The sequence below is a fragment of the Balaenoptera acutorostrata genome, chromosome 20, assembly GCF_949987535.1.
Source record: "Balaenoptera acutorostrata chromosome 20, mBalAcu1.1, whole genome shotgun sequence".
Classification (NCBI taxonomy): domain Eukaryota; kingdom Metazoa; phylum Chordata; class Mammalia; order Artiodactyla; family Balaenopteridae; genus Balaenoptera; species Balaenoptera acutorostrata.
Genome location: NC_080083.1, coordinates 9559893 through 9579961, shown reverse-complemented (window position 1 = coordinate 9579961; position 20069 = coordinate 9559893). Strand labels below are relative to the sequence as shown.

General features: G+C 46.7%; 1 protein-coding gene and 1 long non-coding RNA gene across 7 annotated transcripts; both read left to right on the top strand.

Annotated features, from left to right (window-relative positions):
• Positions 1–198: 198 nt before the first annotated feature.
• On the top strand, positions 199–2123 carry LOC130705855 (uncharacterized). Its single transcript, XR_009006234.1, has 3 exons — positions 199–230; positions 364–675; positions 1785–2123. It is a non-coding gene; the product is annotated as an uncharacterized LOC130705855 (long non-coding RNA).
• A 6534-nt stretch (positions 2124–8657) lies between these two features.
• Positions 8658–19778, top strand: LOC103012543 (RNA-binding protein FXR2-like). 6 transcript variants are annotated; one of them, XR_009006233.1, is made up of 8 exons: positions 8667–9113; positions 14854–14906; positions 15257–15350; positions 16150–16221; positions 16336–16484; positions 16739–16832; positions 17720–17796; positions 18117–18226. XR_009006233.1 is itself a non-coding variant. In XM_057535393.1 (8 exons), exons 1-7 carry the CDS (start codon positions 9033–9035, stop codon positions 16949–16951), a joined length of 564 nt encoding a protein of 187 aa, XP_057391376.1. In that variant the 5' UTR covers positions 8667–9032; the 3' UTR covers positions 16952–16966; positions 17720–17866. The 6 variants fall into 6 exon arrangements, 5 of the variants coding, with proteins under 5 accessions (XP_057391373.1, XP_057391378.1, XP_057391376.1 ...); XM_057535393.1 differs by lacking the exon at positions 18117–18226 and adding an exon at positions 16931–16966 and having other exon boundaries at positions 17720–17866; XM_057535390.1 differs by lacking the exon at positions 17720–17796 and having other exon boundaries at positions 8658–9113; positions 18117–19393.
• Positions 19779–20069: the final 291 nt, after the last annotated feature.

Genomic DNA, 20069 nt, shown 5'->3' with positions numbered 1-20069 from the left:
ACGAAACATTTATCTGGAAGACATCTACGTGAAGCCAGAGTATCGGGGTACTGGGCAGAGGCCAGGCTGGGAGAAAAGCAACCCATAGACTGGACCACCATCCCTTGCCTCTTAATCCTAGCCTATGGTCTTTTCTGATCCCCTTCAACTCAGACAATCCCTCTTTTTGTCTTTTTCTCCCCACATCAGGTCAGGGGGTTGGCTCCAAAATAATCAAAAAAGTGGCTGAGGTGAGGAGAGGGATGGAGCTACAAGCTGGGACCTGGCAAAGCAAAGCTGTATGGGAGGCACCTGGGTTGAATGGAGGGCGAGAAAGTCTTTTCCTTTTTGACCCAGGAAAGTGAGTGGTGTCTTCTCCCACAGGTGGCCCTGGATAAGGGCTGCTCCCAGTTCCGCCTGGCAGTCCTAGACTGGAACAAGGGGGCTATGGACTTGTATAAGGCCCTAGGAGCCCAAGATCTGACGGAAGCTGAAGGTTGGCACTGCTTTCGCTTTGAAGGAGAGGCGATGAGGGAGTTGGCAGGAAAGTGACGCCATCCCTTGGGGATCTCCATTTCAGCTTCTTCATCCCCACCAGCTCAAGCAGTCCTCAGAGACTGTCTCCACTGACCAAGGCCTCCCGGAAGGAAGGGAAGGAGGGTTGGAGGTGAATATTCCCAGATGGAAAGAACAGAGGTGAGGAAGAGGCAAGCCTTCCCACCTCCTTGTTAAGGGTGAAAAATAAATGAGAATTCCCATGTGTTGATGTGGTGTTGGGTGGAGGAATTGAGGATGTGACAAGCTTCAGCTATTACGACCCTTCCTCAGTGTTTTCTGGTCAGTGGATATTGCTCCTGGGGATAAAAGTGGGCCTAAGATGACTTTCACCCACAATGGACCAGAATATTGGCTCTGGCCTCTAGCATATATATCAGGCTTGTTGGTCAGGTTTGGGACCCAGACAAAGGCCTCCAGTGTCTGGACTGGGCTGTGTGGAATCCGAGACTGAGGCAGGCCCACCGACTCAACAGATGGAACAGGCTGCCACCTGGTGGCGGCATTCTAGGGACACTGGGAAGGACCACTGGCCCCAACTTTTTAAAAAATCCGCTCAGCTAGCGAGTGCTTTTTCTTTTTCAAAAGTCACAAAGCCTTTTTTTTCAGTTCAGCAGAACCAAAACAAACCTTTAGGACCCATGGAGACAAGAAGGGAAACAGGTTCATTTCCTACTTTCATAATATTTTATTATACAAGTAATGCAGGTTTGTTGTAGAGAAGTTTGAAGGGACATATAAAAATAAAATCCATAGCCTTACTTACATCTCTACTCTTAACCCTTTGGTACTGATTCCTTAGATTTTTTCAATGTACATATATACATATAATTAGTTAAGTATGTGGGGATTTATGGGATCAACTCTTTTGCAACCTGTTTTTTCATTTAACAATAAATCAGAAACATCTTCCTAAGTTATTAAACACATCCTCACTTTCAGTGGTAACATATTATTCCTTTTGTGGAGGAACCATTGGTTAAATGGTCATAATTTAGACACTGAAAGTGGACAAGCAGGTAACATAAATGTGTAAATTGTAAAACACAGGATCAATGGAGTCTAGAGAGTTGAAGATCCATCTTAAAATTCAAAAAAAAAAAAAATACAATTCAGCCAAACAACACTTCAAAGGCCCAAATTCTTCCAGAGTGGTGCCAGTTTTGGGCCCTTAAAACGAGTTTACAACAGATGGGCCTTTAGGACAAACTTGATTGAGAAATAATGAAGCTTGTCTGCCCCTTCCACAGATGGGAGCAAGAAGAATCCAGTTTCATGCCCTTGGCTCATCTAATCTGGCAGGGATGAATATCTTTTAAACATGAACAAGTTATCTTTTGATGGCACTTTTTAAACTTAACTCAGAATGAATTATTTCTGGAAGGACACACAAACAAGCAGAGAGTGGTTGCTTCCAGGGAGAGGAACTGGGTGTCCAGGTAACGGAAGGAAGGGGACTTTTCCCCATGCCACTTTGGATCTTCTGAATTTTGTGCCTCGCCCATGTAGTACTTCAGAAAAATGAATAAATAAAACTTTAAATACTAATGCAGAAGAAAAGATTATGAACTAGGAAACAATATTTCCAAAATGTATCTTGCCCCCGTCCTGTTTTGTCTTTGCTTTTCAGAGTTTACACTTGTTTTTTTGTTATTCGCTCACCCTGACCCAGATCTTACCAGTTTTCATAGGGTGTCTTTGCACCCCGGCATCAATCCATTCTGCAGCCACCCCATGGTCTCCCACCCACTCATCACTTCATTAACCTCCTGTAGGGTGATTCTATTAAGTGCTGGGGCTGACTAGTATGGAGTGAAAATCACCTGGGTTCTGTCCATTCCAGGGAGAACAGAGGGGAGGGCATTTAGGGGGAGGGATTTTTAAAGAAAGAATAGAGATAACTTAAAATATCTCTCAAATCTGTCCACATCCCTAACCCCACTTCCACTATCACCTCTCTTTGAAAATTGCTATAACCTCCTAACTGATCTCCCAGCCTCCTTCTGTAACTACCCCCCTTCCATGGGGTTATTTTTTTTTTAATCATAGATATACAGTATACTATTTAAAGTGTCAACTATCTCTACAAGACCTATATAAGAAAACAGTAGTCTCCCAATTCCCCAGCTCTTCAGAGTCAATCACTTTCAATTGAGTTTTTAAATTGTATTGTTATGGGGGGGGGGGGTTTGTATTCACCTTCATATTTCAAATTCAAAATGGCATACAGATATTGCTACTTTTTTGTTTTTTTTTTGGCCACATTGGGTCTTCGTTGCTGCACACGGGCTTTCTCTAGTTGCGGCGAGTGGGAGCTACTCTTCGTTGCGGTGCGCAGGCTTCTCATCGCAGTGGCTTCTCTTGTTGCGGAGCACGGGCTCTAGGCGCGTGGGCTTCAGTAGTTGTGGCGCACGGGCTTAGTTGCTCCGAGGACGTGGGATCTTCCCGGACCAGGGTTCGAACCCGTGTCCCCTAGCATTGGCAGGCGGATTCTTAACCACTGCGCCACCAGGGAAGTCCAGTTATTGCTACTTCTTGATGTTTCTGTTTCGAGCACTAGTATTGACCTCCCATTGCTAACCCTCTTTTCCAACCCCTCTTTCACCCCATCCCTACTTCCCATCCTCCCATCCCTCCAATATTATATCATAACTCTGGATGGATCTGTGTTTCATGTTTACATGTTATGATTATGCAAATGTTCTTCACAGTTGAACCATGTGGATTGTTATAGGTGTTTTTCTTTCTTGCATCATTTTTGTTTTCCCTGAAATTAATACTTGCCTTGTATCTTTTATTCATTTGCTTAGTTTTCTGTGTACTCTAATTTATCCCCCAATTCTCCCCTAGTTATGTTAATCTCTTCTTAAGAATATACAAACACGTAAGGAATTTGATCTATTTCATTTTGAAGAACTTTCTCACGGAGCCCTTAGACCTGCTCCAGCACACAGTCTGATCTTTAGGCTGTACTTTTGGAGTCCCCTTTCACATCCATCTTAGGGACCTTTGCCCCTCTCTTGACAGCCTGTTTCCCAGAACCTATGTACTCACCTTTCTCGGTTTATTTTGATGGAGCTTCTTGAGAAAGGATGCCTGGGAGGTAAATTTGTTGGAATCTTACAAGTCTGAAAATGTCTGGTCTGCTCTTGTACTTAATTGACAGTGTGGATGGGTATCAAATATTAGATTGGAAATAACTTACCCTAAGAATTTTGAAGGCATTTCTCCATTGTCTTCAAGCTTCAGAAACTGAAAGTTTGCTGTATTGCTGTTCAGAAACCTGAAATTTTTCTTATTCTGAATCCTATGTATGAAGCTTATTTTTATTTTCCTTCCCTCTTTCCCCAACCACAGCTTTTAGGAGCGTCTCTTTATCCTAGAATTCTGAAATCTTCCATGGAAATGTCTTAGTGTTTTCTCAGTGGGTCTTTGCAATCTGGAAACTCACGTTCTTCAGTTATGGAAACATTTAAAATTTTTATTATTATTTTTTGGATGATTTTCTCCCTCCTTTATCTCTGTGATCTTTCTGGAACTTTTGTTGTTATTCAGATGTTGAATCCCATGGACTAATCCTATAATTTAAAAAGAAATTTTTTTTCTTTCCTTTCTCCCCATCTTCATTTTCTGGCTCTACTTTCTGGGAGATTTCTTTAATTTCTATTTTCCAACCCTTCTACTGAAATTTTTAAAATTCCCTAATTGATTTTATTTATTTATTTTTCTTCCAGTTTTAATGAGATATAATTGACATAGCAGCACTGTATAAGTTTGTGTGCAGCATAATCATTTGATTTACATACATCATGAAGTGATTATCACAATAAGTTTAGTGAACATCTATCATCTCATATAGCTACAAAATTAAAGAAATAAAATTTTTTTGTGATGAGAACTTAACTTTCATATATATAACGTACAGCAATGTTAATTATATTTATCATGTTGTACATTACATACCTCCTTCTACTGAATTTTTATTTTTGCTCTCATGTTTTTAATTTCTAAGAGCTCTCTTATTCTCTGCATTTTAAAAACATTCTGTTTTTGTTTCATGGACATATGTTCTTTTCTCATCTGAGAATATTCATCATAGGTTTTTTTAAAAATGTTTTTCTCCTTGTGTAGTCTGTATTTCTTCTAAACGTTCTTTCTTTGTTTTGGCCTCCATCTTTCATTTTAAAGGCTTTCCTCAAATGTCTGGTAATCCTCAGTTGTCTGCTCATATTTAAGATCGGGACACTAAGGTACTGATTGGAAACTGTGAGTGTGTCTGTATGGGATGTAGGGAGGCATGTGGACCGTGAACTTTACTATAGGGTGAGCCGTGAGGCCATTTCCTTGAGGAACCCCTGATGTCAGTACCATTAGGTCTTTTTCCTTGTCTGGTTAGATTTCCCAGAGAAGATGCTTCCAAACTCCTGCCTGGAGGGTGTAAGCCTGGTTGTAGGTAATCTCAGAGCTGGGTGAAGAGGGAGTCTGGGGCAAGTCTCAACATTCAATCTGTAAACTTTCATTTAATCCCCATTTTCAGGATCTATCTAGCCATCCATCTATCAATCTATCCATCTTTCTATCTTCCTCTCTCAATCTCTCTGTGTATTTAGAAGTCCTAAGGCAGGACTATCCTGGCGGTCCAGTGGTTAAGACTCCGTGCTTCCACTGCACAGTGCATGGGTTCGATCCCTGGTCCAGGAACTAAGATCCCACATGCCATGCGGTGCGGCCAAAAAAAAAGAAAAAGAAGTCCTAAGGCAAGCTGGGGCATTCTGCTGACACACTCTGTATAGTCCAGCTAGAGTAATTTCACCTACAGGCAATTTCACCTAAAGGCAAGTTGGCTGAAAATCCAGTCACAGCTCCCACTGCTGTCAGCACAAAGTCCAAACTTCTGGCTAATCCCTCCAGGCTCTGGCCCAAATCCCCATTATCTGAAACATTATTCCAGCCTTTTTTCCCCAGCAAGTCAGTTCTGACCATGTTAGACTCTTTCCAGTACCTCAAATGCACTGTAGTCTCCCTTCTGGGCCTTCCGTACATGCCATTTCCCCATCTGAAATGCTGTTCCCCCTTTTCCCACTCTCATCCTTGGCCTGAATGAACAATGACTAAAGCAGATGAAAAAGAGCAAAAGTCAAATCTGAGAGGACTGTTGCTGCCAGAGGCTTGGAAATTGATGATGGTGCCATTTCCAAGACAAAATTCAGCCACTCCTGTTGCTTAAGGGTCCAAACCCAAACATTTTAGTCTGACAGCCAGCACTCCTGATAATCTGTCCCACTTAATTTCTCTAATTCTCCCTCCCTACTCCTCATCAGAATCACTGCTGATAGTCTAGTCCCTTTTATTATTTCTTTTTTTTTTTTTAATTTTATTTATTTATTTATTTATGGCTGTCTTGGGTCTTCGTTTCTGTGCGAGGGCTTTCTCCAATTGTGGCAAGTGGGGACCACTCTTCATCGCAGTGCGCGGGCCTCTCACTATCGCGGCCTCTCTTGTCGCGGAGCACAGGCTCCAGACACGCAGGCTCAGTAATTGTGGCTCACGGGCCCAGCTGCTCCGCGGCATGTGGGATCTTCCCAGACCAGGGCTCGAACCCGTGTCCCCTGCATTGGCAGGCGGATTCTTAACCACTGCGCCACTAGGGAAGCCCCCCCTTTTATTATTTCTGCTACCCTCGTTACTGATGTTCCTTCTCAGGCACTCTTGAAGGCACCTCTTCTTTTGCCAGCCCTTTATTTATTTCTTTGTTTCTTTGTTTAATTTTTGGACACGCTGCACGGCATGTGGGATCTTAGTTCCCCAACCAGGGATCCAACCGGTACCCTGCAGTGGAAGCATGGAGTTCTAACCACTGGACCACCAGGGAATTCCCTGCCAGCCCTTTAAATACTGTTGTAGTTGAGAGTTTTATCATGGACCCAATCCATTTCTAAGTCACTTTTCTTTAGACATCTAATTTTCTCTTATAGCTTTAACTATGTCTAATACGCTGATAATTCTCACATTCACCTCTCTAGCCCAGACGTCTCCTGGGCCACACACTAGTGTGTCCATTGACCTACAGGACATTGGTTCCTTCAGTTAATATTTGCCGTGCCAGGAACTGTGCTAAGTACTGAGTATACAATGCTGGGGACAAACAGACCTGGAACCCAGTCTCTGATCTCATAGGGCTTACTCACAGTGTGATGGCAGAAGACAGACGCTGGATAAATGATTAACATTACAACCATGATGTGTGCCACAAAGGAGTATGGGATGCTTTGGCAGTGTAAGGCAGGGGACCTAAACCAGTGTGGGCATAATGGAAGGCTAATGAAATTATATTTAAATTGGGATCTGAAAGAGAAGTTTGTTGAAGACAAGGGAACATGACCACCTGGATGGTGGACCCTCAAACTCAAAGAGCGCAATCAAACTCATTGAACTCATCAACTTCTCCTCCAAAACTTTTTCTCGTATGTTCTCTCTTCCATGACTGGCATCACCATGCACTCAGCAATCCAAGGTAGAAATCTGTGTTCCTCCCACTTCTTCACTGACTCCACCCCATCCTTATCACCAATTCTTGTTGATTCTATTGCAAATTTAACAGGCTCAAATCAACCTGTACCTCTGTTGCCCACAGCCCTAATCCAAGGCGGTCCTCAGCATCTTCCTCACCTGCAACAGCTCCTCACAGCTCTCACTGCCTTCTGGGATGCCCTTTCTCTTTAATCTATTCCCCACAGTTGTAAAACATAAATCTTATTACATTATACTACTGCTTTAAATCTTTCAGTGGCTCTCCAGTATGGATAAAGTGAAGACCATTTTCCTTAACCTGATTTACAAGTCCTTCACAGTCTAGCTTCCCTACTTCAAGCCAAACGCTATTTGAACTAGTTGTGGTTCCCCAAAGGACATGTTCTTTCTGCTCCTCTGCACCATTGTAGTTCTTGTTCTCTCAAGAATACTCTTACTGCACTTTTCCTCTAGCAAATGCCTATTTATCCCTCAAATCTCAATTTGCATCACCTCCCCTGCAGTAGTCTTTCCCTATCACTCTGAAGAACAACTGACCATTGTTCGTCTCCTTGGGATTCCCTCAAAACTTAGTCCTTATCTTTATCCCATGTTCAAATGAACTCCATGCACTTACTTGTTTAAATGTGTTTGTCTGCTCCTTCCCCAATATATTATAAAATCCTTGTTTTGGGGACCACATCTTGTCTTTGTATCCTTACGACCTACCACAGTGGATGGAACACAGTGAGGGCTACATAAATATTTGCTAAATGATTACTGCACAACACATGATCCTAATTTCTTGGCTATTTTATTCACTTCTATCGAAATTTCTTACTTATCTTAGTTTACGAATCCTAAGTTTCCCTTCTACTATCCTTTCTCCGTAACAATTTTTCCTCTTTTGGATTTTCTCCGCATTTAGATATCAAATCTTGTGCTAAGTTGCATTTGCCTTTCGGTACTGCCTTGAAATCTTTCTTTAACCTTTCTTTGTATGCATGACCAGAATCTTCTCAAGGCAAGAACGTGACTCTTAAACCGCATTGTGCAGAGATACAGAGGCTCAAGAGAGTCCAGTCCGCCTTGTGGACTGTAAAGCCCAGCGCATGCGCACCAGGCCCCCCCTTTTTTTTTTTTTTTTTTTTTTGCCTTTCGACAACTTTTTTTTTTTTTTTCCTTCGGAGCGTGCGCACCAAGAAACACAAAGGTGGGGAAAGTGACCAAGCAATCATTCAGGCGCATGCCCATCCCTAATTTGTACACGCCTGCTGGAGCGCACCGTGGTGAAGTGGGTGTGGTCTGACCAGGAGCATCAGAAGTCCAATCCGATTGAGTGAGCTCTGTCCCTCCCTCCCCATGATTGGTTAGCTCTCAGTGTTGTGGGGCGGGAAAAGGAAGAGACAGGGGCCGTGGAGAGGTGGGGTGGCCAGGAAAGAGAACCAGTCGGGTTCTGCGCAAGCGCAAGTAAGCGACCAGGAGGGGGCGTGAGAGAGTGAAGAGGAGTGTGGAAGCCCTGATGCGCTGGCCAGCGCGAGCTGGGTCGCCAGCCTTGACGCCTGCGCCTTGGCCTTCGGGGCCCGCGCGCGGCGGGCGGGTGCCCGGTGCGCCTGCGCAGTAGGCGGCGGCGGCAGGGGCAGGTGAAGGCCGTGGAGCGGCAGCGGCAGCAGCGGGTCCCGGGACTGAGGCAGCAGCGGGGGCAGCGGCGGGCGGAAGCTGAGGTGACGAAGGCGGCGGCGGCGGCGGCGGCGGCCGTTTCCCTCACGGTGGCGGAGACCAAGGCGGCGGCGGCGGACGGGGAGCGGCCCGGCCCCGGCCCCCTGCTCGTTGGCTGTGGCAGGGCCGCCGTGGGGCCAGCCCGGCTCCCGCCCCCCGCGGCTCCCCCTCCGGCTCCTCCTCCGGGGAGACGCCGGGGACCTGGCCCGGCCCGTACTCAGAGCGCTGCTGCAGCCGCCGCCGGGGGAGTCGGAGGCGGTGGCGGCGCCATGGGCGGCCTGGCCTCTGGGGGGGATGTGGAGCCGGGACTGCCGGTCGAGGTGCGCGGCTCCAACGGGGCCTTCTACAAGGTGAGGCGGCGCGCTGGCCGGGGACGCGGTCTTCAGCCCCCTCCCTCCAGCCAGAGCAGGGAAGAGTGGGGCGGGATCGACATTCTGGAGCTAAGCCCTGACCCTTAGAACCTTAGACCCATGCTCCCACCCGCGTCCGTCCTGGGGGGAGACCTCTAGAAGTTAACCCCTTTCTCTTAGTTTTGACCCCTCTATTACACCTGCTTTTACCCGCATCTCCGGGATTGAGCATCAGGGCATTATTGTACTTGGTTCAGCTCCCCTCCCAACCCCCCAGAAGAGACCCCATTTACCCAGCGTCTCGTTGACTTTTCCTGTCTCTGGTAGAAGATCTGCCTTGGATCTGAATCACGTCTTCCCCACAGTCCAAGCACATGGAGAATTCTCTTTATTCTCCACTATTACCCCCTTGGGAAGGCCGTCCCATATTAGATCTTTTCATCTTCCTCGGAGAGGCCTCTGCTTACTGGCTCTGGAAGACTCACCCCACTTTCATCTTATATTTCTGTTCCCACCCCAAGGAGAAACGGTCAGACTCTGTTTATGACATTTAGTATCTCTGACCTCAGGAACTCTGGGCTGTAGCCGTCTAGTTGCCTCATAGCCATAAGGTGGCACCTTTTCTCAAGTCTCTCACCCCACCCCTTTATTCCAAGACTAGCTGGTCTACTGTTTTACCCAGGGATGGTTTTGTATTTGTCACCTCACTTTGACCTCATACATTTAGATCATTCATACAGTTTCTTCATCTTGAGGAGTGTAAGCTTCATATCCCTGATCTCTAAAAGGGGATCTCACAAGGATTCCATCTGTTAATCTTCTTCTTAAGGATTTCCACTTCTAGAAGACTTTTGGCCAACTCGCCCAGTTTGGGAATCCACTAGCCTTTTTTTAAAGGAGAAGGAGACTATCTTTAAAAGATCCTTGTTTACTTCAGCTCCCCCGTTGCCCAGGATTGGGTTTTTTAGAACTCCTTTTATTACCACCTTTTAAATCTGTTCTGAATCTTATTTTTTAGGACATTTTTTTCCCATTTAGATTAAGCCAGAGGGAGACCCCTCTTGCCTCTCAGGAATTTTTCTTTATGTGACTGTTGTTATTTTGAACCTCTTTGGACTTTATGCCTGGAATTGTCTCAGAGACTTTCCTGATTCCTGTCTTCTCTCATTTTACCCTGAGGAGCAAGAGCAGAGTTATCTTATCATAACATTACTTGTGAGGAGAAGAACCCCCTTTCCTTCACTTCCCCTCAAGCCTTTCCTCCCATAATAGACCTCTCCACCTTCGTGCCCTTGGAAATGACTTTCTTGAACTCCTTCCCTGTGAAGTCATATCTTGCTATAACTATTTGCCCTTGGAGTAGGTTTCTGCCCCAACTTCGACTGGTAAGCTCAGTGTAGTCATTTTTGACCCATTCTAAATGCCTATTCATTTCTGCCTTACTTCCCTCACCAGATTTCTTTATATTCTTCAGTGCCTGTGGGTACCCACATCTATCTTAACTTAACCTCTCAATATAAGTCTTTAGCTTTTTATCCTAATATTTCTGTGTAATACCCAGAAACTACCTATTCCATTAGCCAGCTAAGATGGAAGAAGGAAGCTCCCAGCTGATTCTTTCTGTCATTTTTTTTCTGCATACTTTCCTAACTCATGGGACTTTTTCTTCTAGCCTGCCTCCATAGCATTTCTGTTTTCTTTGGCAAAGTTTCTTAATTCCTTTCTGATTCTGATAGAGTGCATTTGTCTCTTATATCCTTTTCCCCCAAACTTGCATTACCTTTATTGAAGTACCCTTCCTCATAAGATTTTAGCCTCATTTCCCACAGTATCTTGTCCTTCATCTGGGTCCTTCCCATCCCTAAGAAAAGTGATTCTTAAACTGAGCCTGAGATCAAGATATGATGTTTGCTTTTGTTCTAGGAAGCATGGGAGTCAGACACAGCTGGGAAAGATTGGTATCCAGTTCAAATTAACTGTGTGAGACTGCTGGGAAGGGACATGTTTCCCTTCCCACATATAAGTGTCCAACAGAAAATGTGTCTCTGAATCTTTCTCTTTTCTCCTGTGGGCTATGGCAGTGATAGACTTGATTGAGTGAATTGGGGCTAGGATGCTTTGAATCAGAGAATAGAGTTTGGACTTGAGCTGGAAGCCAGGTAATGTGGATTTTGTGTCCTGGCCACTTTAGCATTTTCTGCCCCATGCCTCAGTTGAAAACAACAGTAAATCCTTAAATTCAGACTAATCTTTCTTCAACGTTGAGTGCCATATAGATACTTGCCCAATCTGTCCTTGCTGCTGATTTAATATTCATGACTCAGCAAACTTCAGTGTGGTTCAAGGAGTGTTTACATTGCTTCTAGAACTATAAATTTGGGAAGGTTCTTTTCATCCCTCTCAGAATTGGGTCCTAGTGTTGTTGATCTTCTTCCAGGATAGAACTGCAAATGTCAGATCTGGGATCTAAGTTATCTTTTAGCTATCCCATCAGCTCTTCCTTTTCTGTCAGAACTTAATGTGTTTTGTTCTCTAAGCGGTGCTCTCCCAAATGAAATATCTGTTCACCTTCCAGGGCACAGTCATCCAACTTTCCAGACCTTACCTGGCTATCCCAATTCCAATTTCTTTGTTAAGGAATATGGCATCCTCACCTTCAACACGTGATTTTTATCCAGACCCTTCCTGATTTTCTTCTAGAACTCCCTCCTTTATTTTGAGAACCCAGGACTAGAAGATAGGTTGAAGGTGGGACCTAATTTTGTATCTTATAATTTGAGGAAAGTGAAGTACTTAGGAACCTAGGACTCTCACTTCCTCTGTCCAGTCCTAGGCTCTATAAGCCAAAGCTCCATAAGCCCTGGCCATTGAATTGAATTGAGTTATTATCCTTTGGATCTAGGTAGCCTTCTAGAGATTCACTCCACTGCTCTTGCCCTCCTCTGCTTATCTTCTCAATGAGCATGGACTGAGCAGAACTAGGAGCTCACTTTATACCACTGGTATTTTTGGAGGAAAAATACTGGGGTCATGTGGGTGGAATTAAGGAGCAGAGACTGACTTGGAATGTGAAGTTGAGGAGAAAGCTTGTTTTGGAGAATCTTTGAAGGAAAAAGACCCTAGAAGTATAAGAATGAGTGACGTTTAGTTGAACTGCTGAGTTATGTGAGGGAAAACTCCATTCTGAGCTTTGCATTTCTGCCTTGGGATCATGGTAGCTTGAAAAACCAGGGTAATGTTGCTACCTCTGCCTGAGGGCCAACCCTGACATGTTGGAGGAGAATTGGATTAGAGCTTTAGACATATCCTTTGTGAATGAGTGTATCTAGGAGTGGGGAGCTCTTTACAAAAGAGGCAGGCAAGTGATTCTCTTCCACTATGTTTTATCTCATCCCTGAAATGTTTTGAAAATAGCTAACTCTCTCTTGATAAACTGTTTCTAAAGCTTAGAGATAGACATTTTGGATAAAGAATTGGATAAAGTCAGCTGTAGAGGCTAGATGAAATGTTTAGAGAAATCCTTATAAAGGAAGAAAAGAGGAGGACACTTAAAAAGGAGCTAAGGAAAAAAGAAGAAAAAGAAAAAAAAAAAAAAGGAGCTAAGAGAAGAACCCAAAAGGGAAGAGAGGGATTCGGGCAAATAGAAGATGTGAGTGGAGAAGAGTAGGAATGGGTATTGATGGAGCTGAATGAAGAGTGGAAAAAATATTACAGAAGAAGGGAATGGCAGAGAAGGCTAAAGCATGGGTAAGTAAGAGGCTAGGCAGTAACCAGGAGTACTAATGCTGTGGGCAGAAGTAAGGCTCTAAGTAGTAAGACTCCATAACAAGGTCCTTTCCCGAAAGAAGAGAAAGATGACTGGTATCAAGAGTGAAATTTTAGGTTTAGATTTAAGGAAAAAACAGTGTATTAAGTGTTTATGATTGATCAGTTCTCTGAGGTGGGAGTGACACAAGTGTACATTTTTGGTGTTTTCTCTCCTAAGCTCATATTTTGTTCCTACCTGCAAAGCTCAGGAATTGTTCTTCATATATTAGCTTTTTGAAACCCCTAATTTTTAAAAAAATCTAATGAGGCATAATTGACGTACAATGAAGTACACCTATTTAAAGCATACAATTTGTTAAGTTTTGACAGATATATAAAACAAACCATCGCCACAATTTCTATCAATCCCAAAAGTCTTCCACCAACCACCAATGCCTTTTGTCATTATACATTAGTTTGCATTTTCTGATTTTTGACAGAAGCGAAAAGGCAATTCAGTAGAGAAAGGATAGTCTTTCAACACATTGTGCTCAAAGAAGTGCATATTCATAGGTTAAAAATGAAGTTTGATTGTATCTGGCACCATATACAAAATTTAACTCAAAATGGATCATTGACCTAAATGTAAAATAAAAACTATAAAACTCTAGACAAGGACGTTAGGTAAAGATTTCTTAGATATAAAACCAAAAGCTCAGATACAAAAGAACAAGTTGAAAAATTGGACTTACTCAAAATTAGGGATTGCTAATTTTGATAATGTGAAAAACAGGAGAGAAGGTAGGAAAATTGGGAGCACAGGGTTGAACGCATAGCTTTGGCTTCCTCAGTGAAGACAGAAAATAGGAGGTGGGGAATTCCCTGGCAGTCCAGTGGTTAGGGCTCAGAGCTTTCACTGCCTTGGCCAAAAAAAGAGAGAGAGAGAAAATAGGAGGTAGACCAGCGATTCCAGCTATTCAGTCATCCCTGTTCCTCTCCCTTGTCATCATCTCAAGTTTGGGGTCTTCTACAAATTTTATTACTCTTTTCAAATTCTTAGCAGTGTCCTAGCATTTAGAAATCTCACATCTTTTATTTATTTAATGGGCCGCACCGCTCAGCTTACAGGATTGCAGGATCGTAGTTCCTGACCAGGGGTTGAACCCTGGCCCACGGCAGTGAAAGTCCTAACCACTGGACCATCAGGGAATTCCCTCACATCTTTTAAATCCTAATTTTTCCTTTAGTAAGTTGTGTTTGTTTTGAATTTCTCCAGTGTTCTGATTATTTTCTTACGACCCAGGCATCAAGGCACCAAGTTCGCTCAGGCCTCTTGCTGTATTAGGAGCTAGACCCTTCCTCTCTTGGCAGAGCCTGATGTCCTCTAGGTGTTCCAGGACAACCTCACACTGTCTCATGGGATATTCTTAGCTTTGCTGAATGTTGTTGGTATTTTAATTGAACTCTGGCAAGCTGCTCAGCACTGCGTGAGGCAGACAGATAGGGAGGCCTCTGTGGGAGCCGTAGGAGACCACTAGTTTCCCGGCTGTTCTGATGCAGGTGATGTTTCTCCCTTCTACTTAATTTCTGTCTCATCTTATTTCCGGATTTTGCAACATTTCTTGCTACCTCAACATTCGTATTCCTTCACCAATACAGCTTTTTCTAGCCCTGTTTTTAGATTGCTTGTGTCCCCATCTAAAACTCTAGTTTAAAAAAAGAAAAAAAAAAAGGAGTTTTCTGGTGGCCCAGTGGTTAGGACTCTTGGCTTTCACTGCTGTGGCCCCGGGTTCAGTCCCTGGTTGGGGAACTGAGATCCCGCAAGCCACAAGGTGCGGGCAAAAAGAAAGAAAAAAAAAAAGAAAAGCAAACAAAAAACCTCTAGTTTAAGGCCCTCTAAAACTGTCTGTTCCCTTGATGGCTGAGGTGGTGGTTGATTGTGTTTTTTTTTTTTTTTTTTTTTTTTTTTACTTTGTTCTAAAATCCATTCTAGGGCTTTGTGAAGGATGTCCATGAAGACTCTGTCACCATCTTCTTTGAAAACAAGTAAGACCTTGGGAATAGAGAATCCAGCATACTAGGTCCTAGAAGGAGAGTGGAGAAGAGGGGGCGGCTGAGTCCCATGAGGCATGTATAATAGGTGGGGGAGAGCCAAGGGTTTGGGTGGGCAACTTATATGGATCCCAGGAGAGGAAATGGTGAGAGTGGGGGTCATTTGACTCCATATTTAGATTCTAGCAAGAGATGGAAGGCACCACTATGGAGCAGGGCCTGGAGTTTAGCGTCTAATCACCAGGGAAGGTGGAAAATGCCCAGTGGAGGAAGTAACCTCTTCCTGAAGAAACGGGCAACCACACTAGCCTGAATAGCTTTCATATCACTGTTTTCCCTTGCAGCTGGCAGAGTGAGAGACAAATTCCTTTCGGGGATGTCCGGCTACCACCTCCAGCTGACTATAATAAGGAGATCACAGAAGGGGATGAAGTGGAGGTAAGGTCGTTGGAGTCCACCTTTTCTAAATGTCCCTTTTCCCAGGATTCTGCATCTCCCTTACCCTGATACCAGTACCCTAGGCTCCTCACTGGTTGGTTCACGCTCCTTCCTCCATCCAGCTAGGCAGCCTGTGGAAGAGTGAAATGCAGCAGTTTTCTGTCCATCATTGCTGTGATCAGTCAAGCTGTCAGGGAGCTTCCTGTTTTCAGGAGATTCACTTTTCTTCCATTTATGATAACAGCATCTAAAATCCAGTGTTCTCTGATTTTAATTAGCAGCTCCTTCCTCTAGATTCCTTTATCTTAGTTTAGGATGCCTCCCAAGTGTCTTAATGCTCATTCCATTCTTGATGTTTTTGGATGGTCCTCAATATCTCTTTTTTTTTTTTTTTTTTTTTTTTTTTTTTTAAAGCAACTCTTTTTTTTTTTTTTTTTTTTTTTTTAAATTAATTATTTATTTATTTACCTATTCATTTTTGGCTGTGTTGGGTCTTCGGTTCGTGCGAGGGCTTTTCTCCAGTTGCGGCAAGCGGGGGCCACTCTTCATCGCGGTGCGGGGACCGGTCTTCATCGCGGTGCGCGGGCCTTTCTCCATCGCGGCCCCTCCCGTCGCGGGGCACAGGCTCCAGACGCGCAGGCTCAGCAATTGTGGCTCACGGGCCCAGCCGCTCCGTGGCATGTGGGATCTTCCCAGACCAGGGCTCGAACCCGTGTCCCCTGCATTAGCAGGCAGATTCTCAACCACTGCGCCACCAGGGAAGCCCTCAATATCTCTTTTATTTTCAACTTCTCTTCAGGTTTATTCTCGAGCCAATGAGCAAGAACCTTGTGGCTGGTGGCTGGCCCGGGTGCGGATGATGAAGGGAGATGTGAGTGATTGTCAAGGCCTTTGGAGAACTGCTGAAACACATATTTTAGTCAGAGAAAGGTGGGAGATAGAAACTCAGGTCATCCACAGCTTCTCCTTTCTTTCCTTCTGCCAGTTCTATGTCATTGAATATGCTGCCTGTGATGCCACTTACAATGAGATTGTCACCCTGGAACGGCTTCGGCCAGTTAATCCCAATCCCCTTGCAACCAAAGGCAGCTTCTTCAAGGTTACCATGGCTGTGCCTGAGGATCTGAGAGAGGCGTGAGTGTTTGGGATGTCGGGAGTGGGGGGCCCTCTTTACGGTCCTCATCTCTGCCCTTGTTTGTCCCAGCCTCCGCTCCCAGTTTCAGTGTTCTGTGTTCCTTAGGCCCTCTAGAGTCCCTTTTGCTCCCAGTTCCTCTGTTTCCTCATCCCTGTTCTTTTACTGCAGTCCTTATTTTTCTCAGTCCCTCTCTCTCTCCCCTTCAACTGTACTCTACACTCTGCCCTCTGAGCACGGTTCTCTTTCTCTGCAGCTGCTCCAATGAAAACGTCCATAAAGAGTTCAAGAAAGCATTGGGAGCAAACTGCATCTTTCTCAACATCACAAATAGTGAGCTCTTCATTCTGGTGAGTTTATTCTGCCTGAATTTCACCTAAGCCCTTTTCCCCTTTTAACAACTTTGCAAGAAGAGAAGAGGTAAAATGTGCTTATATTTATTTGTCAGAGAGGACTTTATTGCTCCTGACCTCTGTGGACCCAGGTTAGCCCTACCTTTCCTTAGTCTTTCTCATGTATGACCTTAGTTCTGATTCCCCCTAAAGCCACCTCAGCACCCCTTCTCCCTAGCCAGAGGCCTGGTCACTAGGGCTAGGTTCTGACTGGCCAACAAGGGGCAAGAGGCAGCTCTTTTAGGGTTCTCTAGGCCCCTAGTCTCCAGCTCCCCTCAACATATATACTTCTCCCTCTATGCAAAGGCTGGGGGAAACTCTAGCATTCTGACTCATGCCTCTGCTCTCCTCCTCATGCCCTGAATGGACCCCATAACCAACCCAGCCCCTTCCCCTCTTCTTCCAGACCCCCCCCCACCCCTACTCCAGGGTTAAAGCTGCAGCCTGTTGCCGAGGTAGCATTGCATTGCGGGGCAGCATCCTGTCGCCCGGCAACCGGCTGCAGAATCAGGCACCTGTCCCTGGATTTGCCCCTCCAGCATCCCCTCCCTGTCTAGCCCCTGCCTCAAGGCACCTTAACTTCTGAGGGGAGAAATGGAGAGGGCCTGGGGTGCAGGGGTCTCCCCCACTACACAAATCCTGCTAGAATGAGATGTTGAAGGGAGGGTAAGGTGCTGGGCTTGTGCAGTCCCAAGAAAGACCCAAGTCTGGCCTGGGGTGGGAGTTCAGTGCCATGAAATTACAGCTCAGGAGTGATTAACACGTATAAACAAACCCACCACTTCCTGCTAATTAATGACTTGGTATTTTTATTTTCTCTTCCTTGTCTATCTCATCCCTTCCAGGGAGGTGGGAACTGGGACTCCTGAGTCCCTGAGGAGAACCTGCCTGGGAGGGATAAACAGCTGGAAGGGGAAGTACTGTACTGGGTCTGGGGAGCTGACCCTCCTTCCCCTCTGGCGGTCCTAGACATTTAACACATCTGGACCTCACCCCGGCCTCAGACTTTTCTATCTGGGTCCCTGCTGAGGGGAGGGGTGGCTGGGGTGGGGGGGGGGGAGGTGCCAAGGGGCCTGAGGATGGAAGGAGGGGGGCGACTTGGTCTGAATTCCGAGCCACTAACCACCTGTCTCTTCTGTTTCCCCATTCTTGTCTGTCTGCCCCGTCCAACTTCCCTTCCCTTCTTGCACCTCTTCTCTGTATTTTTCTGTCCGTCCGTCTGTCTGTCCCTCCTCCCCGCAGGTCGGGCCTGCCTTCACCTTCTCCCACTTCCTTCCCCTTCCCCACCCCTCGCCCCCTCCATGGAGAGGAACAGACCCCTTCTCTGTCCCGTCTAACCCAGGTCCCTCCCCACACCCCTCCTCCCTCCCTTTCCCCCACCCCCTCCTCCCTCCTGGGGCGAGGGGGGCCTCCCTCCCTCTCCCCCCCTTCTCTCTCTCTCCGAGGGGGGGGTCCCGGGGAGGGAGGGGGGGTCCCCGATCAGCATGTTCGCTGCCGCCTTCCACCTCGGCCTCGAGGCCCCCTCTGCACGGGAGCCAGACTGGGAAAAATGAACTGACCAGCAGCAAACGGGGGCGGGGGCGGGGGGCGGCAGGGCATGGAGAGAGGAATAAAGAGCGCCAGAGTCCAGGAAACATTGGTGGTCTGTGGCTTGGAAGCGCCACTCCTTCTGCCAGCCTGGGTCCCTGCCCTTGGCTTCCTGCAATAAGAAGCCAGTGTCCTCTTCTTGGCCTGAGGGTCCCCTTGGTTTAGTGGCCACAGTCCTGCCAGCAAGCCCCTCCTGGTCCGATACCATGCACTAAGTAGATCTGCAGCTGCAGACTCCAAACCACTGGTCTCTGGGCACCTCCTCTGTGTCTCAGCTGTCCCTGTCCCCAAAGAGCCTCATACAAGAAGCTGCTTCCAAACTGGGAGGTTCCACATCTGGGCAGGTCCAGCTCCACGCCCAGTGAAGGGCATGAAGAAGGCTGAGGCTCTGGACTCCAGCCAGGCCTTCCCCAGGGCTCTGAGGCCAAGGTCTTCCTAGTCTCAGGAGCGGCCAAGAGATGGAATGTGTCATTTGAACAAGTGAGTCACAGGGTGGTGAGTGAATGATTGACCGCTCGAGGGGAGGTGGGCCGGCCTCCGGGCCCTGTTTGACTGTCCAGGCTCAGCTTACCTGACCCTGGTTACCAGCGAATGCCACCCTGGCCCCTCCTTTTCCTCCCCCTCCCTCATTGTGACCCCAACCACCTGCCCCATTATGACCCAGTCCTTCTCCCCCTCTGGCTCCCAGTGAGTATGTGGAGGCCAGGGGGCCCAGGCAGTCCTGGGACCCGCGGCCATGGGTGAGCAAACCCACGACCGAGCCCAGCCGTGCTCTGGCACCAACCCCAGGAAATGCCAGGAACTAGGAGACTCAATTCTTCTGATCCTGGGCAGCTTCATCTTGCTCAACGTGGGGATCAATGTGGTGACTCTGGTCAGGGCAGGATCTGGGCAGTGGGGTTGGGGGAGCCCTGGGGTCTTGAAGGGGCTGAGGTGGGAGGGCTGCTGGGGTGTGGCCGGACAAGGGGTGGATTTCAGGGCTCACCCTGCTCCCGGCCTCCCCCCTCCCCTGCTTCCCTCAGCTCTGGAGGCCTCTGAAGCGCTCCTTGCGGACGCTTTTTCACCGTGTTTTCCCCAAAGGTGAGTGGGCGCCAGCGTGGGCTCAGGGGATGTGGGCCTGTCCCCTTTCTTCTATCCCTGCCTCGATTCTCAGCCCCTCAGGAACCCAGGCCCTGTCCCATCTCGCCTTTCCCCGCAGACAAGCAAGCCAGCTGTGTAGGCAGCCATCGCATGTGCATGCGCTGCTCCGTGGATCCCATGAACCTGCGCTCAAGCGTGTCTTCCCGCTTCCGCCATCGCCCAAGCTTCCTGCTCGGGCACCCAAACCACCTTGACTCGTGGATACGAGACACAAAAAATGAGAAGGCTTCTGGGTGCTGCTGGATGCCGCCTCAGTGTGGACGGGCTGGGGCTCCCATGGAGGCTCCACGGGGACTGTGGAAGGAGGGGGTAGTGGGAGCTGGCGAGGCCCCTCCGGTCACAGCCTTAAAGTCCCGAGCCACCTTTTACTCCAGGCAAGAGACATCTTCCAAGCTCCGCAGGATGAGCAAGGTGGACGTGCTTCCACTCCGCCTGCCCCAAGAGAGCAAGACGAAGACCCCAGACTAT

What these genes read in the sequence shown, in the direction of transcription:
- LOC103012543 (XM_057535390.1), top strand. Translation starts at nt 9,033, where the DNA reads ATGGGCGGCCTGGCCTCTGGGGGGGATGTGGAGCCGGGACTGCCGGTC. An exon ending in CCAACGGGGCCTTCTACAAG is followed by an intron (nt 9,114 to 14,853) that starts GTGAGGCGGCGC and finishes AATCCATTCTAG; the next exon opens with GGCTTTGTGAAGGATGTCCA. An exon ending in TGCGGATGATGAAGGGAGAT is followed by an intron (nt 16,222 to 16,335) that starts GTGAGTGATTGT and finishes TCCTTCTGCCAG; the next exon opens with TTCTATGTCATTGAATATGC.